At 44.2% G+C, this 22320-nt stretch overlaps 1 protein-coding gene across 1 annotated transcript in view; it reads left to right on the plus strand.

Moving 5' to 3' along the window:
- LOC106582360 (zinc finger protein GLI2) overlaps positions 1-21682 on the plus strand; it is a 178592-nt gene extending 156910 nt beyond the window's left edge. The window contains exons 10-14 of the mRNA XM_045704761.2: positions 8719-8868; positions 9709-9873; positions 10081-10359; positions 15545-15890; positions 16547-21682. Coding sequence (XP_045560717.2) covers positions 8719-8868; positions 9709-9873; positions 10081-10359; positions 15545-15890; positions 16547-18852 — 3246 coding nt within the window. The 3' untranslated portion in view covers positions 18853-21682. The remainder of the gene's footprint in view (positions 1-8718; positions 8869-9708; positions 9874-10080; positions 10360-15544; positions 15891-16546) is intronic.
- The last annotated feature ends 638 nt before the right edge of the window (positions 21683-22320 follow it).

Below are 22320 nucleotides of genomic sequence, written 5' to 3' on the forward strand. Positions count from 1 at the left end.
CTTAGGTACACGTTGCTTAAACCATAAACATCAATGCCTATCTTAAAATCAATACACAAGTATATATTTTTAAACCTGCATATTTAGTTAATATTGCCTGCTAACATGAATTTCTTTTAACTAGGGAAAATGTGTCACTTCTCTTGCAAATAGAGTCAGGGTATATGCAACAGTTTGGGCCGCCTGGCTCGTTGCGAACTGTGAAGACTATTTCTTCCTAACAAAGACAGCCAACTTCACCAAACGGGGGATGATTTAAAAAAAGCGCATTTGAGAAAAAAGCGCAATCGTTGCACGACTGTACATAACCATAAACATCAATGCCTTTCTTAAAATCAATACACAGAAGTATATATTTTTAAACCTGCATATTTAGCTAAAATAAATCCAGGTTAGCAGGCAATATTAACCAGGTGAAATTGTGTCATTTTGCGTTCATTGCACGCAGAGTCAGGGTATATGCAACAGTTTGGGCTGCCTGGCTCGTTGCGAACTAATTTGCCAGAATTTTACGTAATTATGACATAACATTGAAGGTTGTACAATGTAACAGGAATATTTAGACTTAGGGATGCCACCCGTTAGATAAAATACGGAACGGTTCCGTATTTCACTGACATGAAAAACGTTTTGTTTTCGAGATGATAGTTTCCGGATTCGACCATATTAATGACCTAAGGCTCATATTTCTGTGTGTTATTATGTTATAATTAAGTCTATGATTTGATAGAGCAGTCTGACTGAGATATGGTAGACAGCAGCAGGCTCGTAAGCGTTCATTCAAACACCACTTTCATGCATTTGCCAGCAGGCCTTCACAATGCATTGCGCTGTTTATGACCTCAATCCTGTCAACTCCCAAGATTAGGCTGGTGTAACCGATGTGAAATGGCTAGCTAGTTAGCGGGTGCGCACTAATAGCGTTTCAAACGTCACTCGCTCTGAGACTTGGAGTAGTTGTTCCCCTTGCTCTGCATGGGTAACGCTGCTTCGAGGGTGGCTGTTGTCGATGTGTTCCTGGTTCGAGCCCAGTTAGGAGCAAGGAGAGGCACGGAAGCTATACTGTTACACTGGCAATACTAAAGTGCCTATAAGAACATTCAATAGTCAAAGGTATATGAAATACAAATCGTATAGAGAGAAATAGTCTTATAATTCCTATAATAACTACAACCTAAAACTTCTTACCTGGGAATATTGAAGACTCATGTTAAAAGGAACCACCAGCTTTCATATGTTCTCATGTTCTGAGCAAGGAACTTAAACGTTAGCTTTCTTACATGGCACATATTGCACTTTTACTTTCTCCTCCAACACTTTGTTTTTGCATTATTTAAACCAAATTGAACATGTTTCATTATTTATTTGAGGCTAAATTGATTTTATTTATGTATTATATTAAGTTAAAATAAGTGTTCATTCAGTATTGTTGTAATTGTCATTATTACAAATAAATACATATTTTTTAAATCGACCGATTAATCGGTAGCGGCTTTTTTGGGCCCTCCAATAATCGGTATCGGCGTTGAAAAATCATAATCGGTCGACCTCTAATTGTAGGGTGTAGATTGTAGGGCATGGGATGTGGATTGTAGGTGTAGATTGTAGGGCGTGGGGTGTGGATTGTAGGGTGTAGATTGTAGGGCGTGGAGTGTGGATTGTAGGGCATAGATTATAGGGTGTTGGGTGTGGATTGTAGGGTGTAGATTGTAGGGCATGGGGTGTGGATTGTAGGGTGTAGATTGTAGGGCGTGGGGTATGGATGGACAGAGGTGAAGCAAAGAACATACCACAACTCTCTGGAACAAGGGTTAAGCAGCCAGGAAGAAAAATACTAACAGTATATGTCAATTGTAAATACAGTGTTATAAAATAATGTATTTATGAATGAGTCTCTTGTTACAGTAACTTCTAATTATATCTCGGTAGATGTAGATGTAATAGCTGAGAGTCTGCTGCTAAGAGTTTGATAGGACTTTATACCTTCATCTACATTACTGTACACATGCCCCTGTACTGTAGATCCAAGGTTTCACACAATGTTCTCACCAGTGAAATCACACACCTTGAAAAAACACTAAATTATGGCATAGAGCTTCTAGGTTCTATTTACCCCAACTAATCCTTCCCGAGTAGCCCCATATTATGGTTTCAGTATGGTATTGTTATGTGGGGTGGAGCAGGTGAACCCAAGTGCAGACTCAAACGAAGAGACTGGATAAGGTAACCAAGGTATTTATTGAAAAGCAGGGGGGAGATGGGGTGCAGGCCAGGGGGAGCTCTGGCGGGTAGCAGGGAACCAGGAACTGAGGCTGCGGCTGGGGCAAGGGAAGTAGGGGCGGAGCGGAATCCAAGGAAGCAGTAGAGCAGGGGTCCAGGGCTGGGAAGCAGGACTGACGAGACGAGGGAATGGAGACAGGGACGGAAGGAACTGTAGCGGAGAGAAGAGCAGTGTCAGGCTAGGGAAAACAGGCACCACAGGATAACAAGATCAATGCAGGAACAAACGGCTTGAAATGCTGACTGACTGAGCAAAGGCTACGATCTGGCAACGTGGAAGTGGCAGGGCTGAGTATTTGTAGAGGTTTTGATTATGGAACAGGTTGCAGCTGGTGGGGATCTGCTCTGACTCCAGCACACCTGTCTCCACACACACAATCAGATACACCCACACAGAGAGAGAGAGAGGGAGAGAGCACTGGGGAAGTGGCGGCAGGTTAGGGAGACACAGGATGAGAAGTAGAGGGCGTGGCAGGGGCAGATGTAACGGGTATGAAGAGTACATGGCTGAAAATGTAAGCCTTTTGCAGGCCACACACTTCTTTATCCACTCCTCATTCTCTAAAAAAAGAACTGGGTAGGAATGATCCTCAACCGCTAACCCAGTCAGTGGGTATACATCTACATCCCAAATGGCACCCTATTCCCTATAGGGCTCTGGTCAAAAGTAGTGCACTATTTATGGAATAGGGTGGCATATGGGATGTAACCGACTTGAAGAGGGGAAGGAGTCTTGCTCCATTTGCTTCTTGCTTGTGACAGTGGCCACATGAGTAAGGTATAGTACAGGGTAAAGGTTCAGAGGAAATTAAGTGGTTTACCTGGGGATGTGAATATTTTCCATGTGGTTGTTTGTGTGTGTGTGTGTGTGTGTGTGTGTGTGTGTGTGTGTGTGTGTGTGTGTGTGTGTGTGTGTGTGTGTGTGTGTGTGTGTGTGTGTGTGTGTGTGTGTGTGTGTGTGTGTGTGTGTGTGTGTGTGTGTGTGTGTGTGTGTGTGTGTGTGTAACATGAGTATTCGGGTTGTCTGGGCCTAAAGGACGGGATATACTGTAATTAAGGGCTTAGTCGAAATGGAGGGGCACCAGACAGGGTAATCCTACCAAGTGGCATTGCGTGCCTAGGCAATACATCAGAATGACAGAGTGACTATTCCTGACCTCCTGACCACACACTTCTATGAAAGACAGGCAGTTCCCTCGAAACAAGAAATCAGTGTTTTTCATTGTCAGTTAGTTTTCTGTAGCTCAATGGAATGTAACTCTAGACATTTATGTCCAATCACTGTCATGTTTTTGAAATCCTCAAGTAAAGAACGTATGCATATACACTGAGTGTACATAATATTAGGAACAACTGATCCCTTATTGATGTCACTTGTTAAATCTATTTCAATCAGTGTAGATCAGGCCTGGGCAATTATTTTCCATGGAGGGCCACATTGGAATATATTTTTGCTATTACGGGCCAGAATCATATTACAGGATTATACATCATGTGTATGACTGTGTTGACAGATATACAGTGAGGGAAAAAAGTATTTGATCCCCTGCTGATTTTGTACGTTTGCCCACTGACAAAAAAAATGATCAGTCTATAATTTTAATGGTAGGTTTATTTGAACAGTGAGAGACAGAATAACAACAAAAAAATCCAGAAAAACGCATGTCAAAAATGTTATAAATTGATTTGCATTTTAATGAGGGAAATAAGTATTTGACCCCCCTCTCAATCAGAAAGATTTCTGGCTCCCAGGTGTCTTTTATACAGGTAACGAGCTGAGATTAGGAGCACACTCTTAAAGGGAGTGCTCCTAATCTCAGTTTGTTACCTGTATAAAAGACACCTGTCCACAGAAGCAAACAATCAATCAGATTCCATACTCTCCACCATGGCCAAGACCAAAGAGCTCTCCAAGGATGTCAGGGACAAGATTGTAGACCTACACAGGGCTGGAATGGGCTACAAGACCATCACCAAGCAGCTTGGTGAGAAGGTGACAACAGTTGGTGCGATTATTCGCAAATGGAAGAAACACAAAAGAACTGGCAATCTCCCTCGGCCTGGGGCTTCATGCAAGATCTCACCTCGTGGAGTTGCAATGATCATGAGAACGGTGAGGAATCAGCCCAGAACTACACGGGAGGATCTTGTCAATGATCTCAAGGCAGCTGGGACCATAGTCACCAAGAAAACAATTGGTAACACACTACGCCGTGAAGGACTGAAATCCTGCAGCGCCCGCAAGGTCCTCCTGCTTAAGAAAGCACATATACATGCCCGTCTGAAGTTTGCCAATGAACATCGGAATGATTCAGAGGACAACTGGGTGAAAGTGTTGTCGTCAGATGAGACCAAAATGGAGCTCTTTGGCATCAACTCAACTCGCCATGTTTGGAGGAGGGGGAATGCTGCCTATGACCCCAAGAACACCATCCCCACTGTCAAACATGGAGGTGGAAACATTATGCTTTGGGGGTGTTTTTCTGCTAAGGGGACAGGACATCTTCACCGCATCAAAGGGACGATGGACGGGGCCATGTACCTTCAAATCTTGGGTGAGAACCTCCTTCCCTCAGCCAGGGCATTGAAAATGGGTCGTGGGTGGGTATTCCAGCATGACAATGACCCAAAACACATGGCCAAGGCGACAAAGGAGTGGCTCAAGAAGAAGCACATTAAGGTCATGGAGTGGCCTAGCCAGTCTCCAGACCTTAATCCCATAGGAAATCTGTGGAGGGAGCTGAAGGTTCGAGTTGCCAAACGTCAGCCTCGAAACCTTAATGACTTGGAGAAGATCTGCAAAGAGGAGTGGGACAAAATTCCTCCTGAGATGTGTGCAAACCTGGTGGCCAACTACAAGAAACATCTGACCTCTGTGATTGCCAACAAGGGTTTTGCCACCAAGTACTAAGTCATGTTTTGCAGAGGGGTCAAATACTTATTTCCCTCATTAAAATGCAAATCAATTTATAACATTTTTTGACATGCGTTTTTCTGGATTTTTTTGTTGTTATTCTGTCTCTCACTGTTCAAATAAACCTACTATTAAAATTATAGACTGATAATGTCTTTGTCAGTGGGCAAACGTACAAAATCAGCAGGGGATCAAATACTTTTTTCCCTCACTGTATCTACTGTAAATCACGTCCAGATATGCTATTTATTTTACTTTTTAACATGCACAGAAATAAACCACATCCATGTTCTCCTTTTGGAAGGTATTTTCATTATTAAACATGCAATGAACTACACGGAGGGAAAGGTACACTGTGCATTCAGCACCATGGACAGAACTCTTGTTAACGGGTATGCACAACAACACAAGAAAGAGCGAGAGCTCGACATTACATTTAAATTACTCAATCAGAGTGAGGAGTGAAGTCTCTGATGGGCATTGACTAGAGCAGTGAAATCAGGTATAGTTTCTGACGTCGCTATGCGCAGGATTGCTGAGAGGTGAATCAGTAAGTGATGATCTGCGCCTTGACTTGTTATATTTCATCACTGAAAATGTCTGTTCACATACATAGGTTGACCCAAACAGTGCAAACATCTTCTGAGCATGACTCCTAATCTTTGTAAAGTTTTGTCGTCGAGAGATGCATAGAACCTCGTCAGTGACATTGTTTTGAATAGTTCACCAATCACTGCATCAGACTGAAGATTGATAAGATCAAGTTGCAGGTCAGTGGGAGCGTTATCCACGTTGAAGGTGAAAGGAGAGGATACCAACAGCATGTCATTTTCCAACACTTTGAAATCCTCAAACAACGAGAACTCACCGTTCAAAGCACGCAGCAGTGATATATACTTCTCCCACTGGTCATCTGATAGGGAACAGACTAGTAGTGTCAGAAGGTGGGTGAGATTGTTGGCTTCTACTTGGCGGGTCAGGAGGAGTAATTTTCCCTTGAAGGCTTTGACAAGCTGTACATCTGATGTGCAAAAAGGCCCTTCCCTTGTAGTTTGGAATTCAGTTCATTCATGAGGGCCATGATGTCCACGGTGAACGCAAAATCAGCCAACCATTCTTTATCTTGCAGTTGAGGGAAATCAACATTTTCCTTTCATTTGCAAAAACTCAGCCATCTCCAACTTTAGGTTCCACACCCTTTTAACCACCTTCCCCAAACTCAGCCATCTCACGTTTGTGTGGTAGGGGAGATCTGCATGACCCAACTCTGTCTCCTCCAACAGTGAGACAAACTGCCTGTGGTTTAAAGATTTTGCTCTTATGAAGTTTACCACTTTAGTGACTGTATCCACAACATGGCTCATTTTCAGAACACATTTACAGAGCACCTCCTGATGAATAATGCAATGCAGGAAAATAATTTCTGATCTGGGCTCAGCTCAGCTACTTGATCTTGTATCCTTTTCAAAAGGCCAACGTTTTTTCCTGTTAAGTTTGGGAACCCACCAGTGGTCACACTGGATAACTTTTCAAAACTCAGTCCCAGCTTTGCCACACACTTATTAACCTCCTCCAATAAATATTTCGCTATGGTTGTGCTCTTCATTGACTGCACTGAAGCAACCCCCTCTGTAATTTCAAAGTCTGGGGTTATGTCTCGTCAGAACATCAACAACTGTGCCATGTCACGTGCATCACTGCTCTCATCCAGGGCCAAGGAGAAATAGGTGAAATCCTTTACCTTGTCTTTCAACTGTTGTTCCATATTCTCTGCGATGTCCACAACACGCCGTGTCACTGTTCGTCTTGACAGGGAAACATTTTTAAACATCTCTTTCTTGTCGGGTCAAGGTATTGCTGCAGAGTCAATTAAACATTCTTTAATGAATTTGCCCTCAGCGAATGGCTTGCTATGTTTAGCAATCTTGTGGGACAGTACATATCTAGCTCTCGCAATTCTGTCATTTGCTGAATGCAGTTTTGTGAAAAGTCCATGCTGCTTTTGCAACTGAGAAAGCAACTCTTTCGATGCACTTGCCCTCTGCTCAGAAGACATATTCCTATATTTCTCAGCATGCTTCGTCTGGAAGTGTCGGGACAAGTTGTAATCTTTCAAGACAGTGATGCTCTCTTTGCACACTAAGCACACAGCTTTCCCTGATACCTCAATAAATAAATATTTCAATGTCCACTCTTGCTGGACCACCCTACATTCATTATCTACTTTCCTTTTCTTTGAAATCTTTGAAAAACACATTTTTGTGCATTTTCTAGCTAGCTACTATTTGTAACTGTGACGTGTGTCAGCCTGTCAGTCACTGTCTGTCCTCGTGCAGTTGTTATTTATACGTGCCTTCAAAATAAATGTCCCACAAGTGATGGGAGTTAAATCATTACACAAAGGCAAGTATTCACTGGGCTTTTCATTTGAATAACAAATATGTTTTTCAAAACTTTACTATCATAAATTCTTTATGGGATCTGAGCATGATGCCGCGGGCCGTATTGAATCAGGTTCGCGGGCCAAATATGGCCCCCGGGCCGGCCTTTGCCCAGGCCTGATGTAGATTAATGGCCGGAGACAGGTTAAACAAGGATTTTTAAGCCTTGAGACAATTGAGACATGGATTGTGTATGTGTGCCATTCAGAGAGTAAATAGGCAAGACAAAAGATTGAAGTACCTTTGAACGGGGTATGGTAGTAGGTGCCAGGCGCAGCGGTTTGTGTAGAGAACTGCAACGCAATTGGGTTTTTCACACTTAGCAGTTTCACATGTGTATCAAGAATGGCCCATCACCTAAAGGACATCCAGCAAACTTGACAACTGTGGGAGGCATTGGAGTCAACATGAGCCAGTGTCCCTGTAGAACACTTTCGACACTTTGTAGAGTCCATCACCCGAAGAATTTAGGTTATTCTGAGGTCAAAATGAGGGTGGGGGGGTGCAACGTGTTCCTCAAAGAACATAATCAGCTGTTGAAGCATGTGCATCTGAGGGAGAGAGGGAAGGAGATGTGTGTAAATCTCAGGTGTGACTGTCAGACAACTCAGGATTATTCCTGATCCTAATTTCTCTTCCGGTTAGTTAAGGAAGTCCCCTCCCTCTGTGTGAGACACAGGACCTGACAAAACAGTCACAATCCTTTGTAGACAAACTGTCAACCATGATGGATGGCGTTATCACTCGTGGTCTGGCTTGGGGAAGGGAACTCAGAGAGGGATGTTTGGGAGGCCTGCTCTCACAAGCTCTTTGCTGACTAAACGTCTCACTTTTCCACACACACACACACACACACACACACACACACACACACACACACACACACCACACACACACACACACACACACACACACACACACACACACACACACACACACACACACACACACACACAATCCCACCTTGATTGAGCAGGAAAGGGACAGCTTTAAAGACAGTCTGACAGTTGATTGAGAAGATCATATCCTGAAACAAGCTGAGATACATGGATGTAACCCCATGTTTCCCTGTTCTCTCTTCAGCACATCAACAACGACCACATCCATGGGGAGAAGAAAGAGTTTGTGTGCCATTGGGATGAGTGCTCGAGAGAACAGAAGCCCTTCAAAGCTCAGTACATGCTGGTGGTCCACATGAGGAGACACACTGGGGAGAAGCCACACAAATGCACAGTAAGAACTCCAACTCCCAACTAGCACCTGGGCATGTACACATTATTTCAATAAGCCCAGAGCCTTCTATTATAGGTCATGGATAAGCCACTCACATAACTATCTCTCCTTGTATTAAACACATTTCTACACAAGTCCTACCTCTAGATAGGGTTATGCTTTGCACCCTGTAATAACTATTGGCCATAACTTTACTGTATTTCTTCACTCCAAGCCTATTTCTTACCAGTAGTGATACTTCCTCTCCATCTAGATGAGTTCTAGGGCCTCATCTGTAGCATGCAGTCCACTCATGATGATCATATTCAGTGTAGTTTCCTCAGCTTCAAAGCTCATTGATGAGGCCTTGTGAGTCCAGTCCATTAAAATACTTCTGACTAGAAACTTCACAAGGCTGATTGACAGGAGGGGAGGATATTAGTTATTAAAGTGTAAAGAGTTTAGTTTTAAATCCCACATGCATCTCATTCACCCCCAGCTATCTCCCTCTCGAGCAAGTCTTGTGTTTTTGAAGGGAGGATCATAGGTCTTTTATGTCCACTTTTGAGCGAATATAGAGTGATCCCATCTCACACAAACTGTCAATTACCCACAGTGCACAGCACAGTATGCCGCTCTGAAGGAATACCAAATCAATGCATAGCCTATTGTAGCATACCAAAGCTAAACACAGAACAGCTTTGATGCTTTGTTTCAACAAAGCTCTCCATGGTCTCTTACTTAGCTTAAATACTTGTAATAGTAATTTTTCTCTAAGAGCAAATACTTTTGCGTGATACATGTAAGAGTCTCTGAGGCTATGTCTAACTGACCTTTGTCTCTCTCCCTCCCTCTCTCTAGTTTGAAGGATGCTGTAAGGCCTACTCTCGCCTGGAGAACCTGAAGACCCACCTGAGGTCCCACACAGGGGAGAAGCCGTACGTCTGTGAACATGAGGGCTGCAACAAAGCCTTCTCCAATGCCTCAGACAGAGCCAAGCACCAGAACCGCACACACTCCAATGAGGTAAGGCTCTTGTAGACAATCACCTCAAAGACATACTTTGAGCTACATCTACGTACAGTATATACCCACTGCCATTATTTAAATCAACTAATGCGCATTTAAATTAATTTTGATTTTATATATTGCATTTTCAGAAGACAATGAAAGAAATCAGTAATCAACATAAGCATGTGGTAATAAGACATCATTTTAAATAATTTTTCCCAGAAACCCTACATCTGTAAGATCCCTGGGTGCACTAAACGCTACACAGACCCCAGCTCTCTCAGGAAGCATGTGAAGACGGTTCACGGACCAGAGGCCCACGTCACAAAGAAACAACGTGGCGATGTGCCTCCCAGGGGTCCTCCCAAGGGAAATGGAGAGAACGAGGCAAATGCCAAACAGAGTGATAGAGGGATAGATGGAAAGATGGAGGCCAACAGCATTACTAGAGGAGTGGAGGACTGCCTGCAGGTCAAGTCAATCAAGACCGAGAACTCGATGGTAAGACTGGGTGTGACATTCCAATGTGTCATCACCACTAATTGTTTAACAAAGCATTGACTTTGACTATTGTCAAAATCCTCTCAACTACTAACTACTTAAACTATCAATGCAAATCCTATCAGTACCATTCACACATATTCTATGTTATTTGAGTCTTGTGACTCAAATGCAGGCATTTCACCATCTATCCCATCACCTTTCAAGCTAACTGTGATGGACAATTGACCTGCTGATGGTCTACCCTTCTCCTAATCCAACTCACCTCTCTGGTCACTACTTGAATGTGCTTCTCTTTCTTTAACACTTTCACTAACGGACAGGCATCTCTGAGGTAAGCACCACCACATTTTCTCTTTCATTTCAATGCTTTCTAACTCTGCATGTCAATTTTGCATCTGTACATTTGAAATTGCACTACTCTGTTCTTTTATGTATGAAAGAATAGAGGATTACACCAAGCACTTTCCAAGCGCTTCTGGTTTTAAAAGTCTATACTGTACTGTCTACAGTTTGATGTTTTTGCATGAGTTTATTCAGTTATATTCCTCTGTGGCCTACGTGATCTGACAGTAATGTCTGTCGGGCCATGATAAAAGTCATTATCAAATTAATATTCCAAGAACGGGACTGTTCAGCATGTGTGTGGAACAAATAGTGTCAGCAATCAAGTTGTGATCAAGACTCTTTCTTGTTCAGTCTGTGTCAGAATTAATCACTATCAACACTTGACTGTGATTAGACTCACAGTATCCCTCCATCGCTCCACAATATACTTGTTTCCTTTGTAAATGAATCCAACACATCTATGATAAATAACATTATGAAACTGTAGCTAGGCTACATCATTTATTTAATTTGTGGTTTTGCAAAGAGTTTACATACTTGATTAATCAGAATTGTGCAACTGTATTCCAGTATTTAATATTTTATCCAATACAGACATTTTTTTCTCAATATCAAATCATTTCTGGGTAACAATTAAGTACCTTACTGTGATCCTTTTCAATTAAAATGGTCAAAAAGAAACAAAAATAGGTTCTTAGCAAAGAGCAATTTCTCAAGCAAGAATTTTGCTAGGACTGTCTGGGAGTGGTCTGAGTGGGGAGGGGAAACTGAAAACTAGCTGTTATTGGCAGAGAGGTTTGGAACTCTTTCTTATTGGTCTAATAACAAACGTACTGCCTGGTGATGTCACCAGGCAAGCCAAAACTCCATCCCACCAAAACAGGCTGACATTTCAGGCCTTACACTAAAAGGGCATTAACATATTTTTTACAATTTCACAGTATTATTCTAACCTCAGTGTGAAAATATATAGAAAACACAGAACAATCCCGTTTTTGACTGCACTGGGCTTTTAAGCATATATATTATTATTATTATTATTATTATTATTTTTATATATTTTTATATTATATTTATATATTGCAGATAGATTGTAGCTTCCATCAATGTAATTGTCTACATCATTTCCAATCCCCCATATTTTTTTTGTAAATACACTGCTCAAAAAAATAAAGGGAACACTTAAACAACACAATGTAACTCCAAGTCAATCACACTTCTGTGAAATCAAACTGTCCACTTAGGAAGCAACACTGATTGACTATAAATTTCACATGCTGTTGTGCAAATGGAATAGACAACAGGTGGAAATTATAGGCAATTAGCAAGACACCCCCAATAAAGGAGTGGTTCTGCAGGTGGTAACCACAGACCACTTCTCAGTTCCTATGCTTCCTGGCTGATGTTTTGGTCACTTTTGAATGCTGGCGGTGCTTTCACTCTAGTGGTAGCATGAGACGGTGTCTACAACCCACACAAGTGGCTCAGGTAGTGCAGCTCATCCAGGATGGCACATCAATGTGAGCTATGGCAAGAAGGTTTGCTGTGTCTGTCAGCGTAGTGTCCAGAGCATGGAGGCGCTACCAGGAGACAGGCCAGTACATCAGGAGACGTGGAGGAGGCCGTAGGAGGGCAACAACCCAGCAGCAGGACCGCTACCTCCGCCTTTGTGCAAGGAGGAGCAGGAGAAGCACTGCCAGAGCCCTGAAAAATGACCTCCAGCAGGCCACAAATGTGCATGTGTCTGCTCAAACGGTCAGAAACAGACTCCATGAGGGTGGTATGAGGGCCTGACGTCCACAGGTGGGGGTTGTGCTTACAGCCCAACACCGTGCAGGATGTTTGGCATTTGCCAGAGAACACCAAGATTGGCAAATTCGCCACTGGCGCCCTGTGCTCTTCACAGATGAAAGCTGGTTCACACTGAGCACGTGACAGACGTGACAGAGTCTGGAGACGCCGTGGAGAACGTTCTGCTGCCTGCAACATCCTCCAGCATGACCGGTTTGGCGGTGGGTCAGTCATGGTGTGGGGTGGCATTTCTTTGGCGGGCCTCCATGTGCTCACCAGAGGTAGCCTGACTGCCATTAGGTACCGAGATGAGATCCTCAGACCCGTTGTGAGACCATATGCTGGTGCTGTTGGCCCTGGGTTCCTCCTAATGCAAGACAATGCTAGACCTCATGTGACTGGAGTGTGTCAGCAGTTCCTGCAAGAGGAAGGCATTGATGCTATGGACTGGCCCGCCCATTCCCCAGACCTGAATCCAATTGAGCACATCTGGGACATCATGTCTCGCTCCATCCACCAACGCCACGTTGCACCACAGACTGTCCAGGAGTTGGCGGATGCTTTAGTCCAGGTCTGGGAGGAGATCCCTCAGGAGACCATCCGCCACCTCATCAGGAGCATGCCCAGGCGTTGTCGGGAGGTCATACAGGCACGTGGAGGCCACACACACTACTGAGCCTCATTTTGACTTGTTTTAAGGACATTACATCAAAGTTGGATCAGCCTGTAGTGTGGTTTTCCACTTTAATTTTGAGTGTGACTCCAAATCCAGACCTCCATGGGTTGATAAATTGGATTTCCATTGATTATTTTTGTGTGATTTTGTTGTCAGCACATTCAACTATGTAAAGAAAAAAGTATTTAATACGATTATTTCTTTCTTTCAGATCTAGGATGTGTTGTTTAAGTGTTCCCTTTATTTTTTTTAGCAGTATATATATATATATATATATACATACATACATACATACATACATACATACATACATACATACATACATACATACATACATACATACATACATACATACATACATACATACAGTGGGGAGAACAAGTATTTGATACACTGCCGATTTTGCAGGTTTTCCTACTTACAAAGCATGTAGAGGTCTGTAATTTTTATCATAGGTACACTTCAACTGTGAGAGACGGAATCTAAAACAAAAATCCAGAAAATCACATTGTATGATTTTTAAGTAAATAATTTGCATTTTATTGCATGACATAAGTATTTGATACATCAGAAAAGCAGAACTTAATATTTGGTACAGAAACCTTTGTTTGCAATTATAGAGATCAGACTTTTCCTGTAGTTCTTGACCAGGTTTGCACACACTGCAGCAGGGATTTTGGCCCACTCCTCCATACAGACCTTCTCCAGATCCTTCAGGTTTCGGGGCTGTCGCTGGGCAATACGGACTTTCAGCTCCCTCCAAAGAGTTTCTATTGGGTTCAGGTCTGGAGACTGGCTAGGCCACTCCAGGACCTTGAGATGCTTCTTACGGAGCCACTCCTTAGTTGCCCTGGCTGTGTGTTTCGGGTCGTTGTCATGCTGGAAGACCCAGCCACGACCCATCTTCAATGCTCTTACTGAGGGAAGGAGATTGTAGGCCAAGATCTCACGATACATGGCACCATCCATCCTCCCCTCAATACGGTTTAGTCATCCTGTCCCCTTTGCAGAAAAGCATCCCCAAAGAATGATGTTTCCACCTCCATGCTTCACGGTTGGGATGGTGTTCTTGGGGTTGTACTCATCCATCTTCCTCCAAACACGGCGAGTGGAGTTTAGACCAAAAAACTATATTTTTGTCTCATCAGACCACATGACCTTCTCCCATTCCTCCTCTGGATCTGGATCCAGATGGTCATTGGCAAACTTCAGACGGGCCTGGACATGCGCTGGCTTGAGCAGGGGGACCTTGCGTGCGCTGCAGGATTTTAATCCATGATGGCGTATTGTGTTACTAATGGTTTTCTTTGAGACTGCGGTCCCAGCTCTCTTCAGGTCATTGACCAGGTCCTGCCGTGTAGTTCTGGGCTGATCCCTCACCTTCCTCATGATCATTGATGCCCCACGAGGTGAGATCTTGCATGGAGCCCCAGACAGAGGGTGATTGACCGTCATCTTGAACTTCTTCCATTTTCTAATAATTGCGCCAACAGTTGATGCCTTCTCACCAAGCTGCTTGCCTATTGTCCTGTAGCCCATCGCAGCCTTGTGCAGGTCTACAATTTTATCACCTGATGTCCTTACACAGCTCTCTGGTCTTGGCCATTGTGGAGAGGTTGGAGTCTGTTTGATTGAGTGTCTGGACAGGTGTCTTTTATACAGGTAACGAGTTCAAACAGGTGCAGTTAATACAGGTAATGAGTGGAGAACAGGAGGGCTTCTTAAAGAAAAACGAACAGGTCTGTGAGAGCCGGAATTCTTACTGGTTGTTAGGTGATCAAATACTTATGTCATGCAATAAAATGCAAATTAATTACTTAAAAATCATACAATGTGATTTTCTGGATTTTTGTTTTAGATTATGTCTCTCACAGTTGAAGTGTACCTATGATAAAAATTACAGACCTCTACACACTTTGTAAGTAGGAAAACCTGCAAAATCGCCAGTGTATCAAATACTTGTTCTCCCCACTGTACATACACATACATACCCACATATATATACATATATACATATATACACATACATACATACATACATATATATATATACATATCTTTTTACATTATGTTTTCCTTTATTATTTCCCGCAAACCCTACCACCCCTCCCCTAATTGGAGTAAACTAAGAAACAACAACACTTAGGCTTCTACATCCAGCTTGTACATACTTTAAGCATATTTTTACAATGATCATGCCCTGAATTGGTCTGACAGTGGTACCCTTTTCACACTACCATGCCAACCTGAACAAAACCACTCAGTAGAGCTTGGTTTGGCTCGGCTCGGTTCAACTTAGTAATATGTAAAGCCCTTGATCGGCTTGATCTGGTGTCTAACATAAACCAAATATCCTGTCCCCCTCTCCAGACGTATCAATCCAGCCCTGGCGGTCACTCGTCATGTAGCAGTGAGCCATCGCCACTTGGCAGTGCCCACAACAATGACAGTGGAGTAGAGATGGCCCTGCACAGCGGGGGCAGCTTTGGGGAGCTGAGTGCACTGGATGACCCTCCGATGGTGGACTCCTCCACCCTCTCCCACGGCAACTCAGCAGGGGTGGGGCTTGGGCTCTGTAAAGGGGGAGGAGTCACCATCAAGCTGGAGAACATCAAGAAGGAGAGGCTGAAGAATGTGAGGGACACGTGTCCCTGGGCCAACTCTGGTCCACAGATCCGGAACACCAACACCAAGCTGCCTCCTATTCCTGCTGTTGGTAAGAGTTTTATATAGAGTTTTTGATAACAACTGTTGTTAAGAACCGTCATAATGCTGAAAGTTTAATAAACGATGACAAGGAAGAAAAATATTATCTTATAAAAAAATTCTCGCTAGGGCCTCCCGAGTGGCACAGCGGTCTAAAGCACTGCATCACAGTGCTTGAGGCATCACTACAGATCCGGAATCGATCCTGGGCTGTGTCGCAGCCGGCCATGACTGGGAGAGCCATGAGGCGGCACACAATTGGCACAGGGTCGTCGGGGTTAGGGGAGGGTTTGGCCGGCCGGGATGTCCTTGTCCCATCGCGCTCTAGTGACTCCTGCTGTGGGCCGGGCACATGCACACTGACACGGTCGCCAGTTGTACGGTGTTTCCTCTGACAAATTGGTGCGGCCGGGTTAAGTGAGCAGTGTGTCAAGAAGCAGTGCATGTTTCAGAGGATGCATGGCTCTCAACCTTCGCCTCTCCCAAGTCCATATGGGAGTTGCAGCAATGGGACAAGACCGTAACTACCAATTGGATATCATGAAATTGGGGAGAAAAAGGGGTACAAATGACCAAATAACCAGGAATTTGTGAAGCAGCCTTAGAAACCAAGAAAGGTGTTTTGCCCTATATGTTCTAATGTGGTTCCTCTTGTTGGTTCCTCAGGTTCCCTTCTGGAGAACTCCAATATGATCGCTCCACCCGGGCCCTACCCTGGTCAGCGTCTTGGTGACCTGTCATCATGCGAGGTGACCATGCTAAACCAGCTGAATGAGCAGGGCCGCCGGTACAGCAACACCAGCACTGCCAGTTCAGCCTACACCAGCCGCCGCTCCTCGGGCATCTCCCCCTGCTACTCCAGCCGCCGCTCTTCCGAAGCTTCGCAGTTCAGCAACCGCCACAACAACATCAGCTCAGCCGACTCCTACGACCCCATCTCCACAGACCTGTCCCGGAGATCCAGTGAGGCCAGCCAGTGTGGTGGAAACGTCCCTAGTTTGCTCAGCCTCACCCCGGCTCAGCACTACCATCTTAAGGCCAAGTATGCTGCCGCAACCGGGGGAGCTCCACCCACACCTCTGCCCAACATGGAGCGCATGAGCCTCAGGACCAGGATGGCCCTGTATGGGGAACACTCCCAGGAGAGGGAGAGCTCCTCCCATTACAACCTGTTCCAGTCCCCTGCTGGAGCAGTGCCCAGACGCTGCAGCGACATTGGCTACAGTAACCATAGTAGGATGCCCCACGAGGTCCCTGTGAACCTGCCACGGCGAGCCAGCGATCCCGTCCGCAGACCCACCTTGGACCCACTGTCCCTGCCGAGGGTCCAGCGCTACAACAGCATGAACAGTATGAACCCCAACTCCATGATGCCTCCTCCCTCTACTGATCGCCGGGGCCTGGCCATGCAGGGCTACACACGGTCCGACGGAAGTCTGCACCGCCACCCTTTCGCCCCGCGGCCCCCCAGCATCTCAGAGAATGTGGTGATGGAGACCATGGCTGTGGACGGGCTGGACCATGCAGGGGATGAGGACATGGTGCTGCCTGATGATGTCGTTCAGTATCTCAGGTCTCAGAACACTGGCGCCGGCCAATCAGCAGGCCCCACCGACTACACCAACAGCCAATCACACGGCTTCCAGGTCCAAGGGAATACGACCTCCTCCCAGCAGCAGTTCTATGGGCAAAGGAGGATGGCCATGGTGGATACCAACATGCCCCTGTCTGAGTCAGGCCAGGCCCCCCTAACGCCATACAAGATGAGCCCTGGTTCTGGATCACAGCAACAGCAGTACCCAACCTCACCCAGTATGAACAACAAAAAAAACATGCCAGTGCAGTGGAATGAGGTCAGCTCAGGGACTGTGGACGCCACAGCCACCTCAAGACTCACCAAGCAGAACCTCCTCAGAAACAACAACCTGGCAGTGGTTCAGCAGAGACAGAACTGTGGACCTTTCCAGGGTAGTATGGGTAGTAACAGTAACCAGCAGGGGATGCCTATGAGCCAGAACATAGAGCTTCAAGGCTACACCCAGAGAAGCAACGCCCAAAGGATCAACTCTGTCCAACAGCAACAGAGGCAGCCATGCAGCATTAATTATACTGAGCAGATGAGTCCCCAGCAGGGATACGGCCAAGACATCGTCCCCATCCCTAACTCTGGATCTGGGAATGGCAGCCTACGACTCAACTACGACGGCATGGCACTGCCCAATGGCAGTGTAATGGCAACACATAATCCAGATATTCAAAACTACAGATCAAGGACTCAGGTTGAAAGCTATCCCCCTCACATGAATCAGATTGAGCAGCTGAACTACAGTAGTACGCCTCAGCAGCAAGCCGTCCATACTGGGATCAGAGATGGGATGCAGCCCAGGCTTCCCATGGAGACCAAGTCTATGTCCAGACAACATGTAAGATCCAGCAGTACGATGCAGAACCGTTTCCTTCAGTCTGACTTCAATCACAACACCTCTGAGGCCAGTCCAAAGAAGCCAGGCCGCACCGCAGCACATAACGTCGGACAAAATGGAAACTCCAACTCTAACACTCCAATGTTATACACTGGCCAGATACACATGTTCGAGCCCAGCAACAACCTGAGTTTCGACTCCCCCATGTCCCCCTGCACACCCCAGGCACCGGTAGGCACCACCATTATCATGGCATCCCCAGGGGTCAACCAGGTCACCAGCACCGTGGACTCCTCTGGTGTGGAGCACGCCCAGATTGACTTTGATGCCATGTTGGATGATGGTGACCACTCCAGCCTGATGTCGGGGACCCTCAGCCCCGGGCTCCTCACAAGTCTGTCCCAGAACTCCTCCAGGCTCACCACCCCCCGTAACTCTGTGACCCTGGCCTCCGTACCAGCAGGGATCGGTAACATGGCCATCGGCGATATGAACTCCATGTTGACCGCACTGGCTGAGGAGAGCAAGTTCCTCAACATGATGAGCTAATGCCTTGGCTGCATCCCAATAGTTTTTCTCCTGAAGTGTTCACGTGTTCACTTCCTTTCATGAATTTCAAAGGAAATGATTGGTGAATGGAAACTCCCTCTGGCCCATGCCTACACCAATCCAATGCTTTTAAATTTGTGGGGAGTAGTGCACACTTCAGGAGGAAGGAGAGATTATTGGGACGCCCCCCTTGTATATTCAGACCATTTCAAGAAAGCATCAGGAAAAATGTACTATAAAAGCTCTGATTATATGTAACAATACCTTATGGAAATAGTTACTTATCAGGAGAATGTCAATCTCCACCTGCCTGTATAGAGACTTTGCTTATCCAGTTATATGTAATATTTGCTCAAGTACATTTTAAGTAATGTTTATGTTGATAAAGTAAGTGTAGCAAAGACATAAGGGGTATTTGTATCACTGTTTTAAAAAGCCATACTTTGTATCTACGAATAAAAATAGACAAGGGTATAAAAATACATTGGCAAATGTGTCTATTGCTCAGTATTATTTGATGTTTGTTACCTTTTAAAAAGCAGTGCACTGAAAGCAGTTCACCAAGTGCCTTGATAAAAAGGTCAAGTTTGAGTAATATGTGAACTCATAAAACGTATATACATGTAACGATGTTGCCAAGAAAAAATGCATATGAAAATATTAGAATATCATTTTTCTCATTACAACCTTCCATCATGTTTATAAATATACTGTAAGGTACGTGGTTTAAATGATGTTGAAGAGACGTAATTATTGCAAGCCGATTACAGTATGATGCCACTATATAACATTGTGATGCTACATTGTTTACGTCTATCCGTATATAGAGGAGCTTGCAGTGGAACAGGTTCCCTTGCCAAGCTTTTAGGGCGGTTTCCCGGACGAAGATTAAGCCTAGTGCTGGACTAAAACCCATGCTCAGTAGAGATTATCCATTGAAAATTATTTTTAGTCCAGAACTAGGCTTAATCTGTATCCGGGAAACCAGACCCTAGCGTACAGCAGGAGATGGCCCCTTTCAGTCTGTATAAAATATCCTCCAAGTGCCCTCCAAAAAATGTAGAACCCTCTATGGACCCTCCTCCTTGTGAGACTGACTGTATGATTGAAAAGGACAGAGATCTGCCTCAGTGTCAGCCAGTCTGTGAAGATACACATGGATCCCCATGCCTCGCAATGTCTAGGAGGAATCAGATCTCTAAAGGAATATGCAAGTACTCCATGTGTTCTCTGTGGACATGATCACACACTAATTAGTGGATTCATTACCCCTCCCTCTTCCCTGAGTTCTGAGCTAGACATGGACTGTATGGAGATTCAAATAAGGAACATATTACTTTGATTACGAATCATATCAAAGACAATGATATACCGCAACTCCTACGTTTTTATTTAGTTTGTTTCCTGGAGTTAAAGTAGCCTTATAGTATGTATAGGTATACTGCTCATTCATTTGGCTATGCTCAGTGTGAGTGTGTGTGTTTGTGTTGTATATAGCTTTTGTACATTTCAAATACAGTATCCACGTTTTTTCTTTTTTAACCAAAGTACTGTTTTGTGTCTCCTTTGAAATCACATGGTCTCGTCCCTCTGGGACACATGAAAGCAAAGTGGCGTTATCTTAACTCTTCAGCACCCACCCTAATGAATTCTACACACCATGAAAACCATCCTCATGTCAAATAACTATAGAGCGAGGCAATGTTCCCGCTGTTGCGGAGACGTCGGCTCAACTGGAAATTAACGTGACATTTTATTGCGGATCTTACGTGATACTTCAGTAATACAGATTGATATACAGTACCAGTCAAAAGTTTGGATACACCTACTCATTCAATGTTTTTTCTTTATTTTCTTTATTTATTTATTCAAGAACTTTGAAAGTTTCTTCAAGTGCAGTTGCAAAAACCATCAAGGGCTATGATAAAACTGTCTCTCATGAGGACCGCGACAGGAAAAGACCCAGAGTTACCTCTGCTGCAGAGGATAAGTTCATTAGACTTACCAGCCTCCGAAAATGCAGCCCAAATAAATGTTTCACAGAGTTCAAGTAACAGACACATGCCAACATCAACTGTTCAGAGGAGACTCACTCCTTCATGGTCAAATTGCTGCAAAGAAACAACTACTAAAGAACACCAATAAGAAGAAGAGACTTGCTTGGGCCAAGAAACACGAGCAATGGACATTAGACCGGTGTAAATACGTCCTTTGGTCTAATGAGTCCAAATTTGAGATTTTTGGTTCCAACTGGCGTGTCTTTGTGAGACGCAGGGTAAGTGAAAGGATGATCTCTGCATGTGTGGCGAAGCATGGAGGAGAAGGTGCGATGTTGTGGGGGTGCTTTGCAGGTGACACTGTCTGTGATTTATTTTGAATTCAAGGCATACTTAACTAGCATGGCTACCACAGCATTCTGCAGCGATACGCCATCCCATCTGGTTTGCGCTTAGTGGGACTATCATTTGTTTTTCAACAGGACAATGACCCAACACACTTCCAGGCTGTGTAAGGGCTATTTGACCAAGAAGGAGAGTGATGGAGTGCTGCATCAGATGACCTGGCCTCCACAATCACCCAACCTCAACCCAATTGAGATGGTTTGGGATGAGTTGGACCGCAGAGTGAAGGAAAAGCAGCCAACAAGTGCTCAGCATATGTGGGAACTCCTTCAAAACTGTTGGAAAAGCATTCCAGGTGAATCTGGTTGAGAGAATGCCAAGAGTGTGCAAGGCTACATGATTCCATGTGTTATTTCATAGTTTTGATGTCCTCACTATTATTCTACAATGTTGAAAATAGTACAAATAAAGAAAACCCCTTGAATGAGTAGGTGTGTCCAAACTTTTGGCTGGTATGTCAACATATAATTACAGCTAGCAAAATAACGTCTACCTACAGTATATTTGATGTTTAGCTGCAAAGGATGCCTTTTGTTTTGTGGGGTGATTTTATCATAGATTAAGTTGAGGTGGTTAGAAAAATAGGAATATAAGAAAAGAACATAACAGGTTACTACAGATGTAGGATCTTAATTTGATCACCCTGTTGCAGGACAACTTTCCACTTCTTAAAGTTCAAAAAGGCTTCTGAAGTTTGTAATTTCCACTTTGAAATGTCATACTTGATTTTCCCTTATGAAAAATGTGTCAACCCTTACAAAGATGTCCATTAATTATAACCTACATAATAATTCACATTTCCTGTTGCTGCAGGATTATTTTCCTGCTGCAGCAAACTGGCTCAAATTAAGATCCTATATCTGTTGTAAATAATCTAGGGAAAACCATAGAATTAGGAATTAGAACGTGTTATAGGATCTCTATGGGGCAAACTTTGTTTTCTCTTTTATCCCTTCTTTTTCTCTTTCATCCATTACTTCACAATACATATTTACTTCAACAAATTAAGACATCTTTAAATGTGAATCTTATGGGGCTAGTTGTGTTGCTCTTTCAGTTTTTTTAA

Source organism: Salmo salar, chromosome 21 (assembly GCF_965601325.2).
Source record: "Salmo salar chromosome 21, fSalSal1, whole genome shotgun sequence".
Taxonomy (NCBI): domain Eukaryota; kingdom Metazoa; phylum Chordata; class Actinopteri; order Salmoniformes; family Salmonidae; genus Salmo; species Salmo salar.